Below are 20,612 nucleotides of genomic sequence, written 5' to 3'. Positions count from 1 at the left end.
ATGGTTACACAACTTGAAGAATGTAATCAGTGTCACTAAATGGTACATGTAGAAACTGTTGAATTGATGTATGCTTTGCTGTGTATATTCTCAACAATGACAACAAAAAATAAAATAAATTATAAAAACAACAGTAAAAAACTCTGAGGCAAAACTAAGCCCTGAAGTCATCTTTTACCTGAACAGCAGGTTAGCTCAAAAAGTACAGAATGTTAGCCTTGAGTACTACGTTCTTCTAAAAAAAATTATCTATATAAGTGCTACGGCTGCTAACCAAAGGGTTGGCAGATCGAATCCGCCAGGCGCTCCTTGGAAACTCTATGGGGCAGTTCTACTCTGTCCTACAGGGTCACTATGAGTCGGAATCGACTCGACGGCGCTGGATTTTTTTTTTTTATATAAGACCAAATGGACAAGTCTAAAGCATAGATAAGAAGTCTAGGGGGCAGTGAGACTAGGTTAATGGGAGTGAAACAACTAGGACAGAAATAATAAGAATGTTGACATAATGGGGAGAATGAAACTAATGTCACTGAACACCATGTGTAGAAACTGTTGAGTGGGAGTATGTTTAGCTGTGTATATTTTCACCAAAAATACAATATTTAAAAAAAAGAGTATCCAGGTTGGAGTGTTTCTAACCTTTCCAGTGGATAACCTTTGAGCTTATCTGAAGATTAACACACAGTGAATTTGCATAAATCATGGTCAGTGAGAATGTGATTGATCAGGATTTTTTTGCTCCTAGAATAGCATTCTCTACACTAAGACACGATCACGCTATTAAATGGATCTTAATTTCTACTATCGCCATGGGGATCTCTCTTTTTTAAAGCAGCAACCTTGATCTCCTTGGAGGTGGTCAGAGAAGGTGGGATTCATGCTTAGAGCCAGAGGTTTACTATATTAAATAGATATGAGAGATCGTTAAGGAATTAGCATTGTGTACCAAGTACCTGGAAGCCCTGGTGGCATAGTGGTTAAATGCTATGGCTGCTAACCAAAAAGGTCGGCAGTTCGAATGCACCAGGCACTCCTTGGAAACTCTATGGGACAGTTCTACTCTGTCCTATAGGGTCGCTATGAGTCAGAACTGACTCAAAGGCAATGGGTTTGGGTTTTTGACCAAGTACCTAGGAGCCCTGGTGGAACAATGGCTAAAGCACTCGGCTACTAACTGAAATGTTAGCAGTTTGAACTCACCAGCTGCTCCGAGGTAGAAAAGACCTGGTGATCTGCTCTTGTAAAGATTATAGCCTAGGAAACACTATGGGGAAGCTCTACTCTGTCCTGTAGAGTTGCTATGAGTTGGATTTGACTTGCCGACACATAATAACAACAAATACCTATACAACTTCCTAAACATCTGGGACCAAAAGAAAAAAACAAATCCATTGCTGTTGAGTCGGTTTTGACTCATAGAGACCTTATAGGACAAAGCTGAACTTCCCCATAGGGTTTCCAGGGAGCAGCTGGTAGATTTGAACTGAGGACCTTTGGGTTAGCTGCCGAGCTCTTAGCCAGGTGGAAAGATGCTGAAAAAATATCTAGATCAAGGTGAAAAGAAAACAGAAGTGATATTAATGTGCTGTACAAAAGAACACTCAGCCCAAGGTCTAATCTGGCTTCTGGAAGATGCTTTCTTAGCTGAGTTTAGCAAACTGGGAGAGGTAAGATTTGGGCGTGGTGGTGTTGAACAATAGCAACAATGATGGTAATAACAGCAGTAATGATTTATTGAGCACACACTGTGAGAGACACAATCGTAACTCGCTCCTTACAACAACCCTAGAACAGTTCATCTATTACTATCCTCGTCTTAAAGATGAGGAAATGGAAATCCACACAGGGAGAGGCAAACTCACTTAACCTTGTGCCTGTCATTCAGGGGCCCTTTAAAGTATCACCCTACCTGCTAACCAATAAATTTAAGTCTTTTCTTTCGGGGACTTCATCCTTCCAGTGGGAACTTAAAACATCTAGAGGGAACAATTTTAGATTTACAACTGGTCAACAAACAACAGGATGAACATAATTAATATCACTAAACTGTCTATGTGAAGACAATTAAAGTGGCAAATGTTTTATTACACATATATTTACCACAATAACAAAAACTAAAACACTGGTCAACAAGAGAGAACTGGCTGATGAAGCAGAGGAAACATGAAACTGAGGAGAAAGGGTTATCATCCAAAAGCACAGAATAGCTGAGGAAGGAAACCCTAGACGTACTCATACATTTACCACAAAACACAAGAAAAACTAAGGGGAAAAAATAAACCACCAAAGATAAGAATGGGCTTGTGACCAGAAACTATGAAAAGGAAGATGACTAATGAGAGACGAGAGGTGTTTAAAAAAAAAAAAGTAGAATGCTGATAAGGTCATTAAGTAATCCAGTCTTTAAAACACTGAAAGAAACCAAATAACTGTACAGGGAGTTTGGGGGAGATAAAGCTTTTATGCTCAGATACTTTAAACAATGGGATGGGAACATTTAACCAAGGACAAATAGAGAAGAGCAAGAGGAAACTCTAAGAACCACACCATGAGTGTTGCTATTGTTGTTACATGCCACTGAGTTGATTCCGACTCATAGTGACCCTAGAGGACAGGGTAGAACTGCTCTATAGGGTTTCCAAGGAGTGGCTGGTGGATTTGAATCGCTGACCTTTTAGTTAGCAGCTGAGCTCTTAACCACTATACCACCAGACGCCATCATAAATGTTAAGGCTCTAAATAAAACAAGGTTTGTGAAAAATCCCAAGAACAAAAGAGCGTTCTAAGAAGGATGGTGCCATATTTTGAAATAGCAGCTGGAGCTGTACCTGGCACATGATAGATACTCACAGACAGACAGTACCTAACTAGGTACATATTGAATATGTGAATGGACGATAGAAAAACAAATTCTTATTTTACTTCGCTTTTTTATGACACAGAACCACATGGCTTTTAAGCCATTTATAAAAGTTCCTAACAATTATCTAGGGCCCTGAGCAGGGCAAACAGTATGTTCTCGTCTACTAACCAAAAGGCTGGTGGTTCATACCTACCCAGCAACACCATAGGAAAGAAAAAGGCCTCCTGATCTGCTTTGGTAAAGATTACAGCCAAGAAAATCCTATGAAGCCCAGTTCTACTTTGTACACATGAGGTTGCCATGAGTTGGAATTGACTCAACAGTAAGGAGTTTTTTTTGTTTGTTTGTTTGTTTTTAGCTACTATACGGCAGTGGGTATATGGTGATATAAATATCTAAGAAAAGACAAATTGACCTACGAAGGAACTGAAACAACTTACAGTCATAGTAAGTAAAGAAAGGCCATATAAATAGGAAAAGTGCTTAAGAACTAGAGATGAATAAACTTAACCCAATTAAAAAAAAAAAAACTATTTTGAAAAATAGAGATTCTAAAAATAAGAGACAAGCAAAATTCTAGCATTAATCATCAGGCATGTGCTTTGAAAACCATTAGAAAGTGTAGCAGTGATCACTAACACATGTTAAACTTGGCACTGCCTTTTCTTTGTTCATACTGGAAGCCTGACACAGAAAAGAAAAAGCCACAAACAAAGTAGTAGCCAATGGAAAACTCACAGACAAATGGAAAGTGGATTCATAAATTAAGCAACCAATGCCAAATGGTGTTTCTCTGCTTTGTGTAAGCGGACTGATGATTTTGGCTCATTACTGTTCACAATACTTTTCCTCCCCACAAACATTTAAATGAGGACAAAGACATAAAAGACAAGCTTATCAAGTCTGTAAAGTAATATAAAGCAGAGGACAACTACCACACAGGATGACAAACTGAAGACAGAGAAAAACTTGATAGGCAATAAGAATTGGACAAAACGAAGAGAATAATTTTTATAACTAAGGTATAGGGCTGTCTCTAATCTGAGTCCACATTTTTCCAGAGCAAAAACAATCTCTACAGTTTGGCCAATGAGACATACCTTCTGCCATTAGTCATTTATCCCATTCACAACATTAAAACCAGTTGCCATCGGGTAGATTCCAACTCATGGTGACCCCATGTGTGTCAGAGTAGAACTGTGCTCCATAGGGCTATCAGTGGTTGACTTTTTGGAAGTAGATCACAAGGACTTTCTTCCAAGGACCTCTGCATGGACTCAAACCTCCAGCCTTTGGGTTAGCATCTGAGCATGTTAACTGTTTGCATCCCTACTCCCTTATAAATAGATCCACATAAAATGTTATCAGTTTCTTCATCTATAAAATAAGAATTATAAAATTAATGTCAATTCATGGAATCTAGAGTGGAGCATTTGCCTATAACTTGTTAAGGGAGGAAAATTAAATCCCATGTATGAAAAAAAACACTTGATTCACTTACGATGGATCAGAGCAGAGCTACATAAGACCACCCAAACAAGGGAGACTAGCTAAGAGGCCTGCCCACATGATTGTAACCAGATTGAATACATTGTCATGTCTAATGAATAAATAAATAGATGAAGGTTTATAGAACAAATTAGTTTCTCATTAAACAATATACATAGTTTTGTGACACTGGTTGTCAACCCCATCACATGTCAACACTCTCCCACTTCTCAATCTTGGGTTGCCCATTGTCAGTTTTCCTGTCCTCTCTGCCTTCTCATCCTTGTTCCTGGGTTGGTGTGCCCATTTAGTCTCATTTTGTTTTATGGGCCTCTCTAATCTTTGGCTGAAGGGTAAATCTCAGGAGTGACTTCTGTACTGAGTTAAAAGGGTGTCTGGAGGCCATATTCTCAGGGTTTCTCCAGTCTGTCAGACCAATATGTCTGGCCTTTTTTTGTGAGTTAGAATTTTGTTCTACATTTTTCTCCAGCTCTGTCTGGGACCCTCTATTATGATCCCTGTTAGAGCAGTTGGTGGTGGTACCCAGGTACCATCTAGTTGTATTGGTGGAGGCTCTGCTAGTTGTGGTCCATTAGTCCTTTGGGCTAATCTTTCCAGTATGTCTTTGGTTTTCTTCATTGTCCCTTGCTCCAAATGGGGTGGGATGAGTGGAGTATCTCAGATGGCTGTTCAGAAGCTTTTAAGACCCACACGCTACTCACCAAAGTAGGGTGTAGAACATTTTCTTTATAAACTATGTTATACCAGTTGACCTAGATGTCCCCTGAGACCATGGTCCCCACAGCCCTCAGCCCAGTAATTCAGTCCCTCAGGGAGTTTGGATGTGTCTATGAAGTTTCTATGACCTTGCCTTGGTCAAGTTGTGCTGGCTTCTCCAGTGTTGTGTACTGTCTTGCTCTTCATCAAAGTTCCCGTATCTATTGTCTATTTAGTTTTTCCCTCCCCGACTCTCCCCTCCCTTTTAACCAGCAAAGATTGTTTCTTTCTGTGTGTGTCTTAGTCATCTAGTGCTGCTATAAGAGAAATACCAGAAGTGGATGGTTTTAACAAAGAGAAGTTCATTCTCTCCCATTCCAGTAGACTAGAAGTCCGAATTCAGGGCCCTGGCTCCAGGGAAAGGCTTTCTTTCTTAGTTGGCTCTGGAAGAAGGTCTCTGTCATCAGTCTTCCCCTGGTCTGAGGGCATCTCAGCGTAGGAATCTCAGGTCCAGAGGTCTCGCTCTGCTCCTGGTGCTGCTTTCTTGGTGCTATGAGGTTCCCATGTCTCTCTGCTCATTTCTCTCTTTTATATCTCAAAAGAGGTTGGCTTAAGACACTACCTAATGTTGTAGACCTCATCAATATAACTGCCGCTAATCTATCTTATTGTATCATAGTGATAGGATTTACAACATATAGGAAAACCACATACAATGGTGGACAATCACATAGAATGGTGAATTGTCACACAATACTGAGAATCATGGCCCATGTAAGTTGACAGATATTTTTAGGGGACACAACTTAATCCATGAAAGTGTGTTAACCTTTTCAGGAGTTTTTATAATAGTGGTCTTATACAGTATTTGTCTTTGTGTGATTGACTTATTTTACTCAGCAAAATGCCCTCCAGATTCATCTACGTTGTGAGATATTTCACAGATTCATCATTGTTCTTTATCATTGCATAGTACTGAAGGAAGAAGTTCAAGTTGCACTGAAGGCACTGGTGAAAAACAAGGCTCCAGGAATTGACAGAATACCCACTGAGATGTTTTAACAAACGAATGCAGCACTGGAAGTGCTCACTCATCTGTGCCAAGACACTTGGAAGATAACTACCCGGCCAACCGACTGGAAGAGATACATATTTATCCCTATTCCCAAGAAAGGCGATAGAAACGATGTGGAAATTATCGAACAATATCATTAATATCACACGCCAGCAAAATTTTGCTGAAGATCATTCAAAAGCAGCTGCAGCAGTACATCAACAGGAAACTACCAGAAATTCAAGTCAGATTTAGAAGAGGACGTGGAACCAGGGATACCACTGGTGATGTCAGATACATCCTGGCTGAAAGTGGAGACTGCCAGAAAGATGTTTATCTGTATTTTATTGATTATGCAAAGGCATTCGACTGTGTGGATCATAATAAATTATGGATAACATTGCAAAGAATGGGAATTCTGGAACATTTAATTGTGCTTGAGGAATGGATACACGGATCAAGAGGCAGCCGTTTGAACAGAAGAAGGGGATACCGCATGGTTTAAAGTCAGGAAAGGTGTGCATCACTGTGGTATCCTTTCACCATACCTATTCAATCTGTATGCTGAGCAAATAATCTGAGAAGCTAGACTACGTGAAGAAGAATCGGGCATCAGGATTGGAGGAAGACTCATTAACAACCTGCATTATGTAGATGACACAACCTTGTTTGCTTAAAGTGAAGAGGACTTGAAGCACTTACTGATGAAGATCAAAGACCACAGCCTTCAGTGTGGATTACATCTCAACATAAAGAAAACACAAATCCTCACAACTGGACCAATGAGCAACATCAGGATAAACAGAGGAAAGGTTAAGGTTGTCATGGATTTAATTTTACTTGGATCCACAATCAACACCCATGGAAGCAGCAGTCAAGAAGTCAAAAGATGCATTGCATTTGGTAAATCTGCTGCAAAAAGCCTCTTTAAAGTGTTGAAGAGCAAAGATGTCACCTTGAGGGCTAAGGTATACCTGACCCAAGCCATGGTGTTTTCAAGCATCCCACATGCATGCTAAAGCTGGACAATGAATAAGGAAGAACGACTGAAAAAGAATTGATGCCAGTCCAAGATTTTAAAAAACAAACTCCAGCTTTATATGTCAGTCTTTTGATTTAAGTGATCCACTCATAAGAGATGAATCTGCTTCTGGCTTATGGGGAGGGGCGCGGGGGCGGTGCCGGTGCGTCAGCTTTCTTAGTCTATAACACCAAGTCAGACCTTGGTCCAAGTTAGCAAATGCCACCTGGAGAATCCCCTGCAAGGATTCCTAGTTTACTACTCTTCATTCTCTGCATGGGTTTTCTCTTCTTTCCTGTAAGAACTATTTTTGCAACTGCCAGGGTACTTGCAAAGATTAAACCTGATAAAGGTAATTGTACTAACAAAAGTTCTGGCATAACTTTGTAGTTATGATAGTGATGTTCACTGCCCACCACCACCCCCCCCACCACCTCTAGACTTTATTAGCCCAGGTTAAAAAGCTGGCAATTAGAAAACTTCTATGCTCACACTAGATTAAAGTTTATCTTATATATGCAATGAGACTGCACCAGACCTAAGAGTTTCGGGAAAAACATTTTTCTTCTCCTACTTTTCAGATACTGAAAAATAGACCATTTAGTTCAAGAATATATTACCGTGTGGCAGGAGAGAATGGCTCCTAAAAAAAGATCTACCAGAGGCCAAAGGAATAAAAATCTAATTCCTACAGATAAATGGGCAGTATAAACAGAAAAACTATATAAATTACCCAAAGTCCAAACCCATTGCCATCGAGTCGATTCTGACTCATAGCAACTCTATAGGACAGTGTAGGGTTTCCAAGGAGTGGCTGGTGGATTCAAACTGCTCACCTTCTGGTTAGCAGCCACGCTTTTTAACCACTGTGCTACCAGGGCTCCCAAAGGCCAAAGTCAGAAAAAAAAATTAGTCAAACAGTAAATTTATAGCATTAGAATGACATAGCATCCAAACTCTCTTGGCCATCACTACAATTATAATAGTAGGAGCCCTGGTGGTGTGATGGTTAAGTACTCAGCTGTTAACCAAAAGGTTAGTGGTTCAAACCCAACAGTGGCTCCGTGGGAGAAAAGACCTGGTGGTGATCTGCTTCCATAAAAATTACAGCCTAGGAAGCCCTATGGGGAAGTTCTACTCTGTCCAATAGTCGCTATGAGTTGGAATCAAATCAACGCCACACAATGACATCTTAAGGACAAAGGGTGAATATTATAAGGCACAATAAAAATGTTTAGTGATCTTAAAGAGGAGAAAAATTAATGGTAAATCCCATTTTGAGAGTCATCTTTTTTGTTTTTTAAGGTTGTTTAAAATTTATCAGAAGTTGATTAAAGGAAATAAACCAAAAAAGCCAAAACCCACTGTCATCGAGTCGATTCCAACTCATAGTGACCCTATAGGGCAGACTAGAACTGCCCCATAGGGTTTCCAAAGAATAGCTGGTGGATTCTAACTGTTAACCTTTGGTTAGCAACCAAGCTCTTAATCACGTGTGCCATCAGGGCTCCAGGGATAAGGAAGGGATATTTGCCTATATTGTTGTTGCTGCTGGATGCTATCAAATTGATTCTGACTCATAGTGACCCCATGTGACAGAGTAGAACTGTCCCATAGGGTTTTCTTGGCTATAATCTTTACAGGAGCAGATCACCAAGTCTTTTTCCCAAGGAGCCACTGGGTGGGTTTGAATTGTCAACCTTTGGGTTAGCAGCCTCTGAGTTTGCCTCGAGCTTAACTGTTGCATCACCAGGGCTCCTTACCTTCTTTTGTTTTTGCTATTGGAAAACCATCCATCTTTTGCAAGACTCTTTCACATGCCAAATTAAGAAGACAAAACAACCAACATAAGGAAAAGTTCTATTTCCTGCTAGTCTGCATTTTTTCTGGCTGTGGCTGAGAGTTGACATTTTATGTTGCAATAACAGCTTTCCCCTTTCAGAGTGCCCTTGCGGCTTTGTTGACAGCCCACAGCTGCCTTAATCTTCCATGCAGGTCAGTATAAAGATGACATGAGTGAAACCACATTAACCATCTAAATAAAAAAGAGATTGCATACCTCGTTCAAATTTTAACCGCTGATAAAGCTGAAACTGATCCACAGGTACCAAACAGGCGATCTGAAACCAGAAACATTAGACAGATGAATTTTCAGTAAACATGTACCTCTGAGTTACCAGGCTTTTATGATTTCTCTTTCTTGCTTGGCTTGCTATGTCCTCTTTATACCAGTGGTTTGCCAACTTTTCTTTTTCTCCACTATGCTCTGATCCTGCAGCAATGAAAGGCAATTCCCAAATTATCCCCATTCTTCTGCCATGGATAGGAATCACTGCTGAAGACACCAGTCACCCAACTAACTGATCATCTTCTATTCTTTTATCAATAGCTACCAAGACCAAGGAAGAAAGGCCAGAGATTTACTTCCAAAAACTCAGCCACTGAAAACTCTACAGAGCACAGTTCTACTCCTACACTCATGGGGTCGCCGTGAGTCGGAATTGACTCAACAGCAATTGGTTTGATTTGGTTTTTGGTTACCAAGGCCAGAAAACAAAATTTTATTATTTGGAATTTCTCAAAATAGTTCCACACACATATGAAAGACACACCCTTTTTTCTATGTTCCATTAAAAAAAATTTTTTTAATTAAAAAAAAAAATTCTAGCTTTAGAACCCTTAAAAACTAAGGTCAAGTAGAGAGTTCTTTTGGAATTATGAAAACTCCATTTGTTACCTAAGGAAATAGCATCTTCAATGCAATGTAAAAATCATTTTTTTCTGACAAAAATCACTTCACGGGGCCCCAAAATCTTGATTATCACGCATTGCTAGTCCATGTTCTGTTAGAAAAATACCAAAAGCATGTCTTGTGGCTAGAATGTCATTTCCACTACAGGTGGAGATATGAACAAACATTTACCAGCAAAAAACAGTGATTCATATCTAACTAAATGACACTGAAGAGCCATCATTTTTAAACTGCATTTCAAAGGCAGATGTAGGAAAAGCTAACTGCTCTTAAACAGATATTCTAAAAATATTAATTGTACTGACATCAAGATGTAAGTATATTAATGTTGCTGAAAAGATTTATAAGTGAAAAAAATCAAAGGATTTGATATTAGGCTTCCTGAGATTCAGCAAGTTGATACAGGATACAGTCTTAGCTTTGACAGTTCTAACTCTCAATTACTAATTTTTTGGTATAAAATACATCTAGGTGTAGCATGTGGCCATCCAAGATGCATCAATTGGTCTCAGCCCACCTAGAGCAAAAGAGAATGATGGATATAAAAGACACAAGGTTAATATGGGCCCAAGAGACTGAAAGGGCTACATGAACCAGAAACTCCATCAGCCTGAAACCAGAACTAGATGGTCCCTGGTTATCACAGATGACTGCCCTGAAAGAGAACACAACAGAGAATCCCTGATGGTGCAGGAGAACAGTGGGATGCAGACCTCAAATTCTCATTAAAAAGACCAGACTTAATAGTCTGACTGAGACTGGAGGGAACTCAGAGGTCATGGCTCCCAGACCCTCTATTAGCCCAAGACAGGAACCATTTCTGAAGCCAACTCTTCAGACAGGAATTGGACTGGACTATAAAGACAGAGAATGATACTGGTGAGGGGTGAGCTTCTTGGCTAAAGTGGACACATGAGACTATGTGGGCAACTCCTGTATGGAGGGGAGATGAGAAGCCAGAGGGGGACAGGAGCTGGTTGGATGGACACAGGGAATAAAGGGTAGGGAGGAGGGGTGTGCTATCTCATTGGGGAGAGAGCAGCTAGGGGTACACAGCAAAGTGTGTATAAGTCTTTGTATGAAAGACTAACTTGATTTGTAAACTTTCACTTAAAGCAGAAAAAAAAAAAATCTAAGTAGAAGTTCTTGCAACAAAAGTAGGAAAAGATGTCTGCTTTGAGAAAGCTGGAAACCCTGGTAGTGTAGTGGTTAAGTGTTACAGCTGCTAACCAAAAGGTTGGCAGTTGGAATCCACAAGGCGCTGCTTGGAAACTCTATAGGGCAGTTCTACCCTGTGCTGTAGGGTCACTATGAGTCGAAATGGACTAGATGGCAATGGTTTTTGTTTTGTTTTGTTTTTGAGAAAGCTGGGGTAAGAAAACATGCAGCTAAAATGTACAGTTAACAAATATGATACATTCAAAAATGGATTCAAAATTTAAACCCCCCCAATACAAAAAATTCACTTTGTTTTATAAATGAATTAAACTAAGTTAGCTAATATGCATGAAGAATCACTAAACAGGCAAGTTTAGTATTCTTTATTCCAAGCACGGTAAAGCACAAATTTAATTTTTGAAACATTTTTCCCCAAATTTTCTTTCTCCAGCTGGGGGTGGAAAATGTTGCATTTTCATCTGGTAACTTAAATTAAAGCCCTTTAGCAATCATTGTACAAACCGGAGTGAGAGTTTCATTATACTGAAAGCCAGCTGTGTTTCGTCTGTTTTTATTCTACCTGGACGTCTTTTCTGAATGATAGAGGTGTCCCATAAATAAAATGCAGAGTTGGAGACAGAAGGTGGAGGCAAGTGAAGGTTGGGAGACACTGAGGAATTACATTTCAGCTCCTAACTTCATCACTGATTCATGTGGGACAAATAACCTAAGGCTACTTTAACTTTGGGGCCACAGTGACTTGGCGGGGGTGATATCATCTGGACCCAAGAGACCTCAGTGATATTCTATAAATCTATTTTCAAAACCCCCAAAAGCTATTTGAAGTCTATGATCCTCTAGGAGAATGTGGGATAATCCTGTGCCCCTTTTGCTCCCATCTAGTTTCTGGACTGATGAAACCTTCTTTAAACACTTCCAAGTTAAAAAAAATAAAAAACTTCCAAGTTAACCCCTAACAATTCTCATTTAAATTCAATCCTGAGAGATTTATATAACAGCTAAGTTATATCAAGTTTAAGAGAGAGAAAGCACACAGGAGGTAAGATGTTTTAGACATCGATGAAATGCTAATGAGAAAAACGACAGAAATTAATGCAGTAAAAAGTCATAACAGCAGAGACAGATGTTCAACTTAAGATAGAAAGATGCATTTAATTCAGAGTACACATTACTGCCAGCAAGGAAAGCATAGGTCTCTGATAGGTCTTTGTCTCTTATTTTGTATCTTCTACCTATTATTTTACAGATTAAAGGTTTATATGGAATTAAGCTTTAATAATGTAAAAACCAGAAACCCTGGTAGTGTAGTGGTTAAGTGCTGCAGCTGCTAACCAAAAGGTCGGCAGTTCGAATCTGCCAGGCGCTCCTTGGAAAGTCTATGGGGCAGTTCTACTCTGTCCTATAAGGTCGCTATGAGTCAGAATTGACTCGACGGCACTGGGTTTGGTTTTTGGTTAATGTAAAAACCATTGTTATATTGAACTATGTGATCATAGAATCAAAGTTAATTGCATCATTTGTCACTCTGTTTAATCCTTTGGAATGAAGATAACCTCAGAACGCCCTATTCTGTAGTTCCCGCATTTGGATTTCTCTTCACCACATACTCATCAACAACACTGGTCTGGATGCCTGCAGCTACCATAAAGCAGGAGATAAAGAAGCTACAGGAGGCATTGGTGGTTCAGTGGCAGAATTATCCCTTTCCATGGGGAGACCCAGGTTCAGTTCCCAGCTACCCAATGTTCCAACCCCCAAATGACCAGGCAGTATTTCTGTGGTTGCCGTGAGTCAGGGCCCGACTTGATGGCAGCTAACAACAACAGAAGCTAATTTCAACGAATTTAGATTAACAGGAAGGCAACTAATACATACAAGATTAATAAAGGATCTAACCCTACTCCTTGATCCTGTTGTCTACTGGCTATTGCAGGATTAGAACTAATTTTCTGAAATGTTTCTATTCACACTTTTGGTTTTACATTAGAGAAAGATGGGCCTGGTAAAAGGATTGGGCAACATACTAAATTACTGGTTCTATGTGGTTATTGTTTGACCCCATGGTTATCATATGGAGCTAAGTCACTATTGCTCCAGGCCTCCAGTTCTACGATTATAAAAATTATAATTGAAAAAATTATGTTAGGATAATCATTGAATGATTCCATCAGGCCACAGGACTACACAAAAGGACTACAACCTTTTTTGTATTTTTGGAAGAAAAACACAAGAAATCTAAAATTGACTGACAGACTGAAAATGTTAGAGAATAATACACACTACCGTTGAGTTGATTCCGACTCGTAGTGACCCTACAGAGAATAATAAGAGATTATAAAGGGGTGTCTTCTGGTATGCGATTATCTTCTTTTTGCCAACCAAAAAAAAAAAAAAAAATTCAAAATCATGCCAGAACATTCTTCAGCTTTCTATTTTGAAATAATTTCAGACTTGCAGAAAGTTCAAAAAATTGTATAGGGAGTTCCTAGGTGCAATTTTCTCAACTTCCCCTAATGCTAACCTCTGACATAACCATAGTCAATTGCTGAAATCAGGAAATTTACATTGATAAAATACGATTAACTAATCTGCAGACCTTTTTCCAATTTCACAAACTGTCCCACTAATGTCTCTTTTTCAGTCCAAGGTCCAACCCAGGGTACCACCTTGCATTTAGTTGTCATGTCTGTTAAATGTCTCCAATCTGGGACAGTTCCTCAATCTTTGTCTTTCATTATCTTAACATTTTTGAAGAATCCAGGCCAGTTATTTTGTTCCAAAAAAAAAAACAAAACAAAACCCACTGCCATTGAGTTGACTTGATTCCGATCATAGCCCCTATAGGACAGGGTGGAACCACCCCATCTTTCTCCCATGGAGCAGCTGCTGGGTTCAAACTTCTGACCTTTCAGTTAGCAGCCAAATGCTTAGCTATTGCGCCACCAGAGCCCTGTTATTTTGTACAGTGTTCCCCAATTTGGGTTTGCCCGATGCTTCTCATGACTAGACTGCAGGGGTGCATTTTTTGGCAAGAATATACAGGAAGTGATGTTGTGCCATCAGGAGGTACACGGGGACCATATGTCTCATTATTGGTGATGTTAACTATTTAGCTTGGTTAAGGTGGTGTCTGTCAGATTTCCCCACCCTTTGTGATCAGCAAGTACCTCAGAGGGAGATATCCTGAGACTATGCCGATATCTTGTTTCTCATCATACCTTTGCCTACTAATTTTTGTATTCATCAATAAGTCTTGCCTGTAATAATTATCACTGTGGCATTTGCTTAACGATGATTTTCTATTTCCATTGTTCATTGTACGTTTATTAACTAGAATTCTACTGTAAGGAAGAGCAGTCTTGTTTTCCCTATTTTTTTTTTTTCAATTATTTATTTAGATCAGTATGGACTATGACTATTTCTTTTATTCAGTGGGATCTCATCCACTACTTGTTATGTTAGTTGTTGTTAAGACTTTCCAACTCATGGTGACCCCATATGTTGTAGAGTAGAACTGTGCTCCAAAGGGTTTTCAATGGCTGTGAACTTTTGGAAGCAGATTGCCTGAGTTCTAACCAGATATATAGTAAAGAAGTAGAAATAAAGACCTCTAAGTATAGTTAGGAAACCCTGGTGGCGTAGTGGTTAAATGCTACTGCTACTAACCAAGAGGTTGGCAGTTTGAATCTGCCAGGTGCTCCTTGGAAACTCTACTAGGCAGTTCTACTCTGTCCTATAAGGTTGCTTTGAGTCAGAATTGACTCTACGGCAATGGGTTTGGTTTTTTTTTTGTTGTTGTTTAAGTATGGTTAAGAGCTCAGCTGCTAGCCAAAAGCTTAGCAGTTGGAATCCACCAGCCACTCCTTGGAAACCCCATGGGGAAGTTCTACTCTGTCCTATGGGGTCTTTATGAGGCTGAATCGATCCAACGGCAATGGGGTTGGGTTTTTTTTTTTTAAGTATCATTTCAACCATCAGGAGAACAGTTCCCTCAGATCAATTGCTAAAAAGTCCCTAACTTGATTTAAAGTTATATTTTTGCTCGCTATCTTTCCTTTGAAATTTGTGCTAATCTCCTTGATAGAAATTCCTCTCTCCTCCTATTCCAAGAATATCAGAGCACTGCTCTCATCATCATTCTGGAAATTCCCACCAAAAAGAAAACACCTTTAAATTAAAAGTAAATAAAATCAGTTTCACTTCAACAGAATTACAGCAATAATATAACAACAACAAACAGGTACTAATTGCCTATACCTTTTTTTTTTTTTTTCTGGTAAAACTGAATCTGGGGATGCATATCAAACAACCCAGTTCCTGCTCTGCTAAAAGTATTTGCTTTTTCATTGCACTCCACCTACAGCAGAGCATGAGTAGGGAAGGCAGAGTGTGCCCGTCTCTGGGTGTGCTGTAATTGTTATGTGTAAGCTAGTTAAGTGGATGTTTCTAACATCTACACCTAAGAAGAAATAAAAAGTGAGGTGCACCCTTGTTTATCATCACTAACATATAACCATATTTGAGCAAACACCAGCACCTACATAAGTCTAAAGCCACCAACACCAATACTACAAAGACCAAAGAGGGAGTGGAGTAGGCCTGCTTCCTGCAGAAGCATTTATGCTGAAAGTGGTGTGTCTTCCCATAAGAAAGGCTGAAAGATACAATGCATATTGTCTTTAGCAGGTATTCGTGTTTCAATGGTAGAATTCTCACCTCCCCATGAGGGAGACCGGGGTTCAATTCCCAGCCAACGCACCTAATGTGCAGTCACCACCTGATGCTTAACAGGTTTCAGTGGAGCTTCCAGACTAAGATGAACTAGAAAGAAAGACCTGGTGATCTATTGCTAAAAATCAGCCAATGACGTCTGGGGTCTTAAACACTAGCAAGCAGCCATCTAAGATGCATCAATTAGTCTCAATCCACCTGGAGCAAAGGAAAATGAAGAACACCAAGGTTACAAGGTAATTACGAGCCCAAGAGACAGAAAGGGCCACATAAACCAGAGACTACATCAGCCTGAGACCAGAAGAACTAGATGGTGCCTGGCTACAACCCATGACTGCCCTGACAGGGAACACAACAGAGAAGCCCTGAGGGAGCAGGAGAGCAGTGGGATGCAGACCCCAAATTCTCGTAAAAAGACCAGACTTAATGGTCTGGCTGAGACTAGAAGGACCACAGTGGTCATGGCCCCCAGACCTTCTGTTGGTCCAGGATAGGAACCATTCCCAAAGCCAACTCTTCAGACAGGGATTGGACTGGACAATGGGTTGGAAAGGGATGCTGGTGAGGAGTGAGCTTCTTGGATCAGGTGGACACTTGAGACTAGGTTGGCATCTCCTGCCTGGAGGGGAGATGAGAGGGTAGAGGGGGTTAGAAGCTGGCGAAATGGACACAAGAAAAGAGAGTGGAGGGAAGGAGTGGGCTGTCTCACTAGGGGGAGAGCAGTTGGGTGTGTAGGAAGATGTATATTTAAGGTTTTGTGTGAGAGACTGACTTGATTTGTAAACTTACACTTAAAGCACAATAAAAATAAAAAAAGTAAAAATCAGCCAGTGAAAACCCTATGGATCACAACTGGACAGGGCCATGTTTTGTTCCATTGTGCATGCGGTCGCCGTGACTCAGGAGTCAACTCGATGGCAACTAGGGACAACACATGTCGTTTTAAAAAAAAAAGTTTGAAATAAGTTTTAAAACAAAATTTATCTTGGAACCTCAAAAATAACTATCAACTCTGGCTCAGCAGATTCCTTTATCTTCTGTCACCCCAAAGTTTTACTATTTTTTAGCCAACACATATTCCAGACGAAGGTTATTATGCACATGCTCAGGCCCTTCCCATTCAAATCCTTAAACCACAGTAGTAGAAATATGGCCACCTGCCTGCGTATCCTCATCTTTCCTCTGCCCCAGCTCCAGACTGTGACGATGGAAAAGGCAAGTGTCAAAGGAGGACATGGCAAGTGGAGGCAGTGCAAAGGGGAGATCTCAGGGGAACATTCTGATCCCCATAACTCCAAAAGCCTTCCCAAAATACCTAAACACAAACCTGTTGCCGTTGAGTCGGTTCCCATGTGTTACAGAGTAGGACAGTCTCCACAGGGTTTTCTTGGCTATACTCTTCATGGAAGCAGATTGCCAGGCCTTTTCTTCCGTGATGCTGCTAGGTGGGTTCAAACCACCAACCATTCGGTTAGTAGTCAAGTGCAACCCTTTTGTGCCACACAGGGACCTTAGCCTTCCCAAAGCCATCCTAAACAAACATGCACTCTAAGTAAAAACTCTGCTTATTTTGCAAACATACCTTCAAATTCCTTAGTTCTCCTCTCCCCGGGAGTACCCCAGACTGCCCCTACCCTAAACCCCCTCCTATATTGATTCAGGAGCTGCAATTCTTGGCAGGAGCAGCTACACCCACCTGTCCTCTGCTACACACTGTGGCACTAACAGTCAAATCATTTCAGTGCCCAACTTGGAAGGATGACTGGTGGATGAGAAACTCTTCCCTGCCCTCCACGGCAGCAGAAAGAAGTTCAATTTCTCGGGCCATGTAATGGCAGACCCTATTCAAACAGGTTAGGTGCTCACTACTCAGTTTGACACAGCCTGGACAGATGGTTCTGGCTCTCCCAGCAAGTCATGGAAGGCTACTTCCATAACCACTGTAAGGCAACTGCATAAAATTAGTTATCACCTTTTTCAACAGGGCAACTAACTACAAACAAGGGCCTTGCCTGTAGTAATGCTATCAGAACAATCCATCTGTGTCCTGCATTTCATAATTCCATGTTGGACAAGATTCCTGGATCAAGTACACTGGAAAAGCCCTACCGAGCAACAGCTGAAAGTACTAGATGATGCAATGAAGGAAAATCTGACTTTTCCCTGGCTCCCACCGGGTTCACCTCTAGCTAAAAGACCTCCAGCATCACTGTCTCCTACCAGCTTGCATGACACTGAAGGGGGGACTGCCGTTTTCTATTGTTTCCTATGTGGGCAAACAGTATCTAGAGTGGGCATTAAATGCTTCCTTGACAAGACTATTCCTGATAAATAAACGTCAAGGGGCAGAGCCACAGCTGAGCCAATTTGGAGGATTCACAAAAGCAGGCACAACTCAAAGCCAGCAGGGGGCAGACACATGGAACACAGCTGATTGCGTAAGCTAGACATACACAGGAAAGCATTCGGAGGAAAGAGCTTAAATTTGAAGATGAAAAAACATTCTACTTAAATGCATTTTATAAGACAACAAATGACGAAGAGCCAGGTATTGCATTATAAATAAAAAAAAATAGCAGAAGACAAAAAGGAAGGCTTAATTTATCCAGAATTATTTTTAACAAGGGAAGTATGTTTATGTATTGCCTGTGTAATTAAATAGTTTTAAAAGGTAGAAGGAAGAAGTCATGGATATAAAATCCAGTCAAGGACAACGTGTATAAGCCTTACTATAATACGCTCAATATGGGGGCACTGGTAGCTCTGCAGAAGTATTTGTATCTTCCATGTGGGAGACCTGGGTTCAAGGCCCAGCCAATGCAACTCATATGCAACTACCACCTATCTGTCAATGGAGGACTGAGTTTTGCTATCATGCTGAACAGGTTTCAGCAGAGCTTCCAGATTAAGATGGACTAGGAAGAAAGGTCTGGAGACCTTCTTCCAAAAATCAGCCAATGAAAACCCTATTGATCAAAACAGTCTGATCTGCACCTGATCATGAGAAGGGTACAGAGCCTGGCAACATTTTATTCATTGTGAATCGGGTCTCCATAAGTCAGAGGCCAACTCGACAGCACCTAACAAAACAATATGCAATAATATACTCAATAATATCTAGATTAAAAGCTACATATTATAACAACTATATTTGAGTAAAACTTGATTTAAAGCAAGTCAGTAAGGAATGTGGTGTAGCCCCAGACCCTGGGTGTGCTATTTGCTTCAAAAGGAGTAATCTGTATTCCAGTCTAGAAGGAGCCTGATGGTACAGTGGTTAAGCACTTGACGACTAACTGAAAGGTCAGCAGTTTGAACCCACCAGCCACTCTGAGAAAGATGTGGCAGTCTGCTTCCTTGAAGAATACAGCCTTGGAAACCCTATAGGGCAGTTCTACTCTGTCCTATAGGGTTGCTATGAGAGTCAGCTCAACAGCAATAGGTTTGGTTTGGTTTTATCCCAGCCTAGAACATAGCCAGCACACTGTACACCCTTAATAAATGGTTATTTGTTGGTCAATCAGACACTAGAGAAGCAAGTTTAAAAAAAAAAGTCATCTTTCCTTGAAGGACTATGCATAGAAAAATGCCCCGAACACCTGAATCTCATTTTGAAAATCATTTCGAAGTTGCATAGATCAACAGTGCCCCTGGTAACTAACTTAATTTTTCCTCACTTTAATTTCCTTCTATCCACTACATACCTTTTTACTAAAAATTTATCTAAATTATTTAATGAATTTTACTAATGAATTACCTCTAAACCATTATATAATCCTTTTATTCTTCCCTAAAAAAAGCCTTCAAACTCGCTTGTACCACTCAGATAATATCCCATAAGCTGAACACAGGACAACCACACACAGATCTTTCTTACTGCTTTTTCTTACAATGCAAAGCATATACATATATATATATATATATATATATAACCAAACCTGTTGCCTCCAAGTCAATTCCAACTCATGGCAACCTCAAGTGTTTCAGAGAACTGCACTCCACTGGATTTTCAATGGCTGGGATCTTACAGAAGTAGATCACCAGGCCTTTCTTCTGACATGCCTCTGGGTGAATTTAAACTGCCAACCTTTCCATTAATAGCTGAACATTAAACTGTTTTAGCCCCCCCAGTCTCTCTCTCTATACACACACACACATATATGTGCATACACATACATGTACACAAACACACACATACACACACATATCTGGAGCCCTGGTGGTGCAGTGGTTAAGAACTTGGCTGCTAACCAAAAGGTCGGCAGTTCGAATCCACCAGCCGCTCCTTGGAAACCCTATGAGGCAGTTCTATTCTGTGCTATAGGGTCACCATGAGTCAGAATCGACTTGACAACATGGGGTTGATTTGATTTTTTATGCCTATATCTATCCACACATATACATATATGCACATTCTTGGACTTCCAACTATCAAGTCCTTTATCATTAATTCTATCTACCTAGTGCTATTCTTGAAGTCATGTTATTATGGTGGTCATAAATAATTAGAATTTTAGCTCTTCTGCTTTCTAGCTCCTCTGAGCCTCAGTTTCCTTATCTGAAAGTAACTACTTTTTGTTGTTGTTAAAAAAATAGTTTTTGTTAAAACTTTTAAAAAAGTGATTTCATGAGTTGGTTGAAAGGAATGGATAGCGCATTGGCCATGAAAGCAACTGGAACAGGGCCTGGCACAAGCAGGCGTTCTCTAAGTGTTTGTGGAATGAATAACTTATTTTGCCTGTTTCTTGGGACCACTTTGGGAGGCTTATAAACTCCGCAAGTATAGATAAGGGCTCTTTATCTT

At 40.2% G+C, this 20,612-nt stretch overlaps 1 protein-coding gene across 8 annotated transcripts in view; it reads right to left on the bottom strand.

Moving 5' to 3' along the window:
• RNF144B (ring finger protein 144B) overlaps positions 1-20,612 on the bottom strand; it is a 222,446-nt gene that overhangs the window by 21,292 nt on the left and 180,542 nt on the right. For 5 of the 8 annotated variants that reach the window (XM_064281241.1, XM_064281232.1, XM_064281226.1 and 2 more), the window contains 2 exons: positions 17,136-17,249; positions 9,206-9,266 (listed from right to left, as the gene is read on the bottom strand). In XM_064281241.1, coding sequence (XP_064137311.1) covers positions 9,206-9,266; positions 17,136-17,249 — 175 coding nt within the window. The remainder of the gene's footprint in view (positions 1-9,205; positions 9,267-17,135; positions 17,250-20,612) is intronic. The other 3 variants (XM_023555765.2, XM_003416452.4, XM_064281248.1) reach the window with 2 other exon arrangements.

Source organism: Loxodonta africana, chromosome 1 (assembly GCF_030014295.1).
Source record: "Loxodonta africana isolate mLoxAfr1 chromosome 1, mLoxAfr1.hap2, whole genome shotgun sequence".
In the NCBI taxonomy this organism is placed as follows: domain Eukaryota; kingdom Metazoa; phylum Chordata; class Mammalia; order Proboscidea; family Elephantidae; genus Loxodonta; species Loxodonta africana.
Note: the sequence above shows the minus strand (reverse complement) of the source record. Positions and strands in the feature narration are given on the sequence as shown.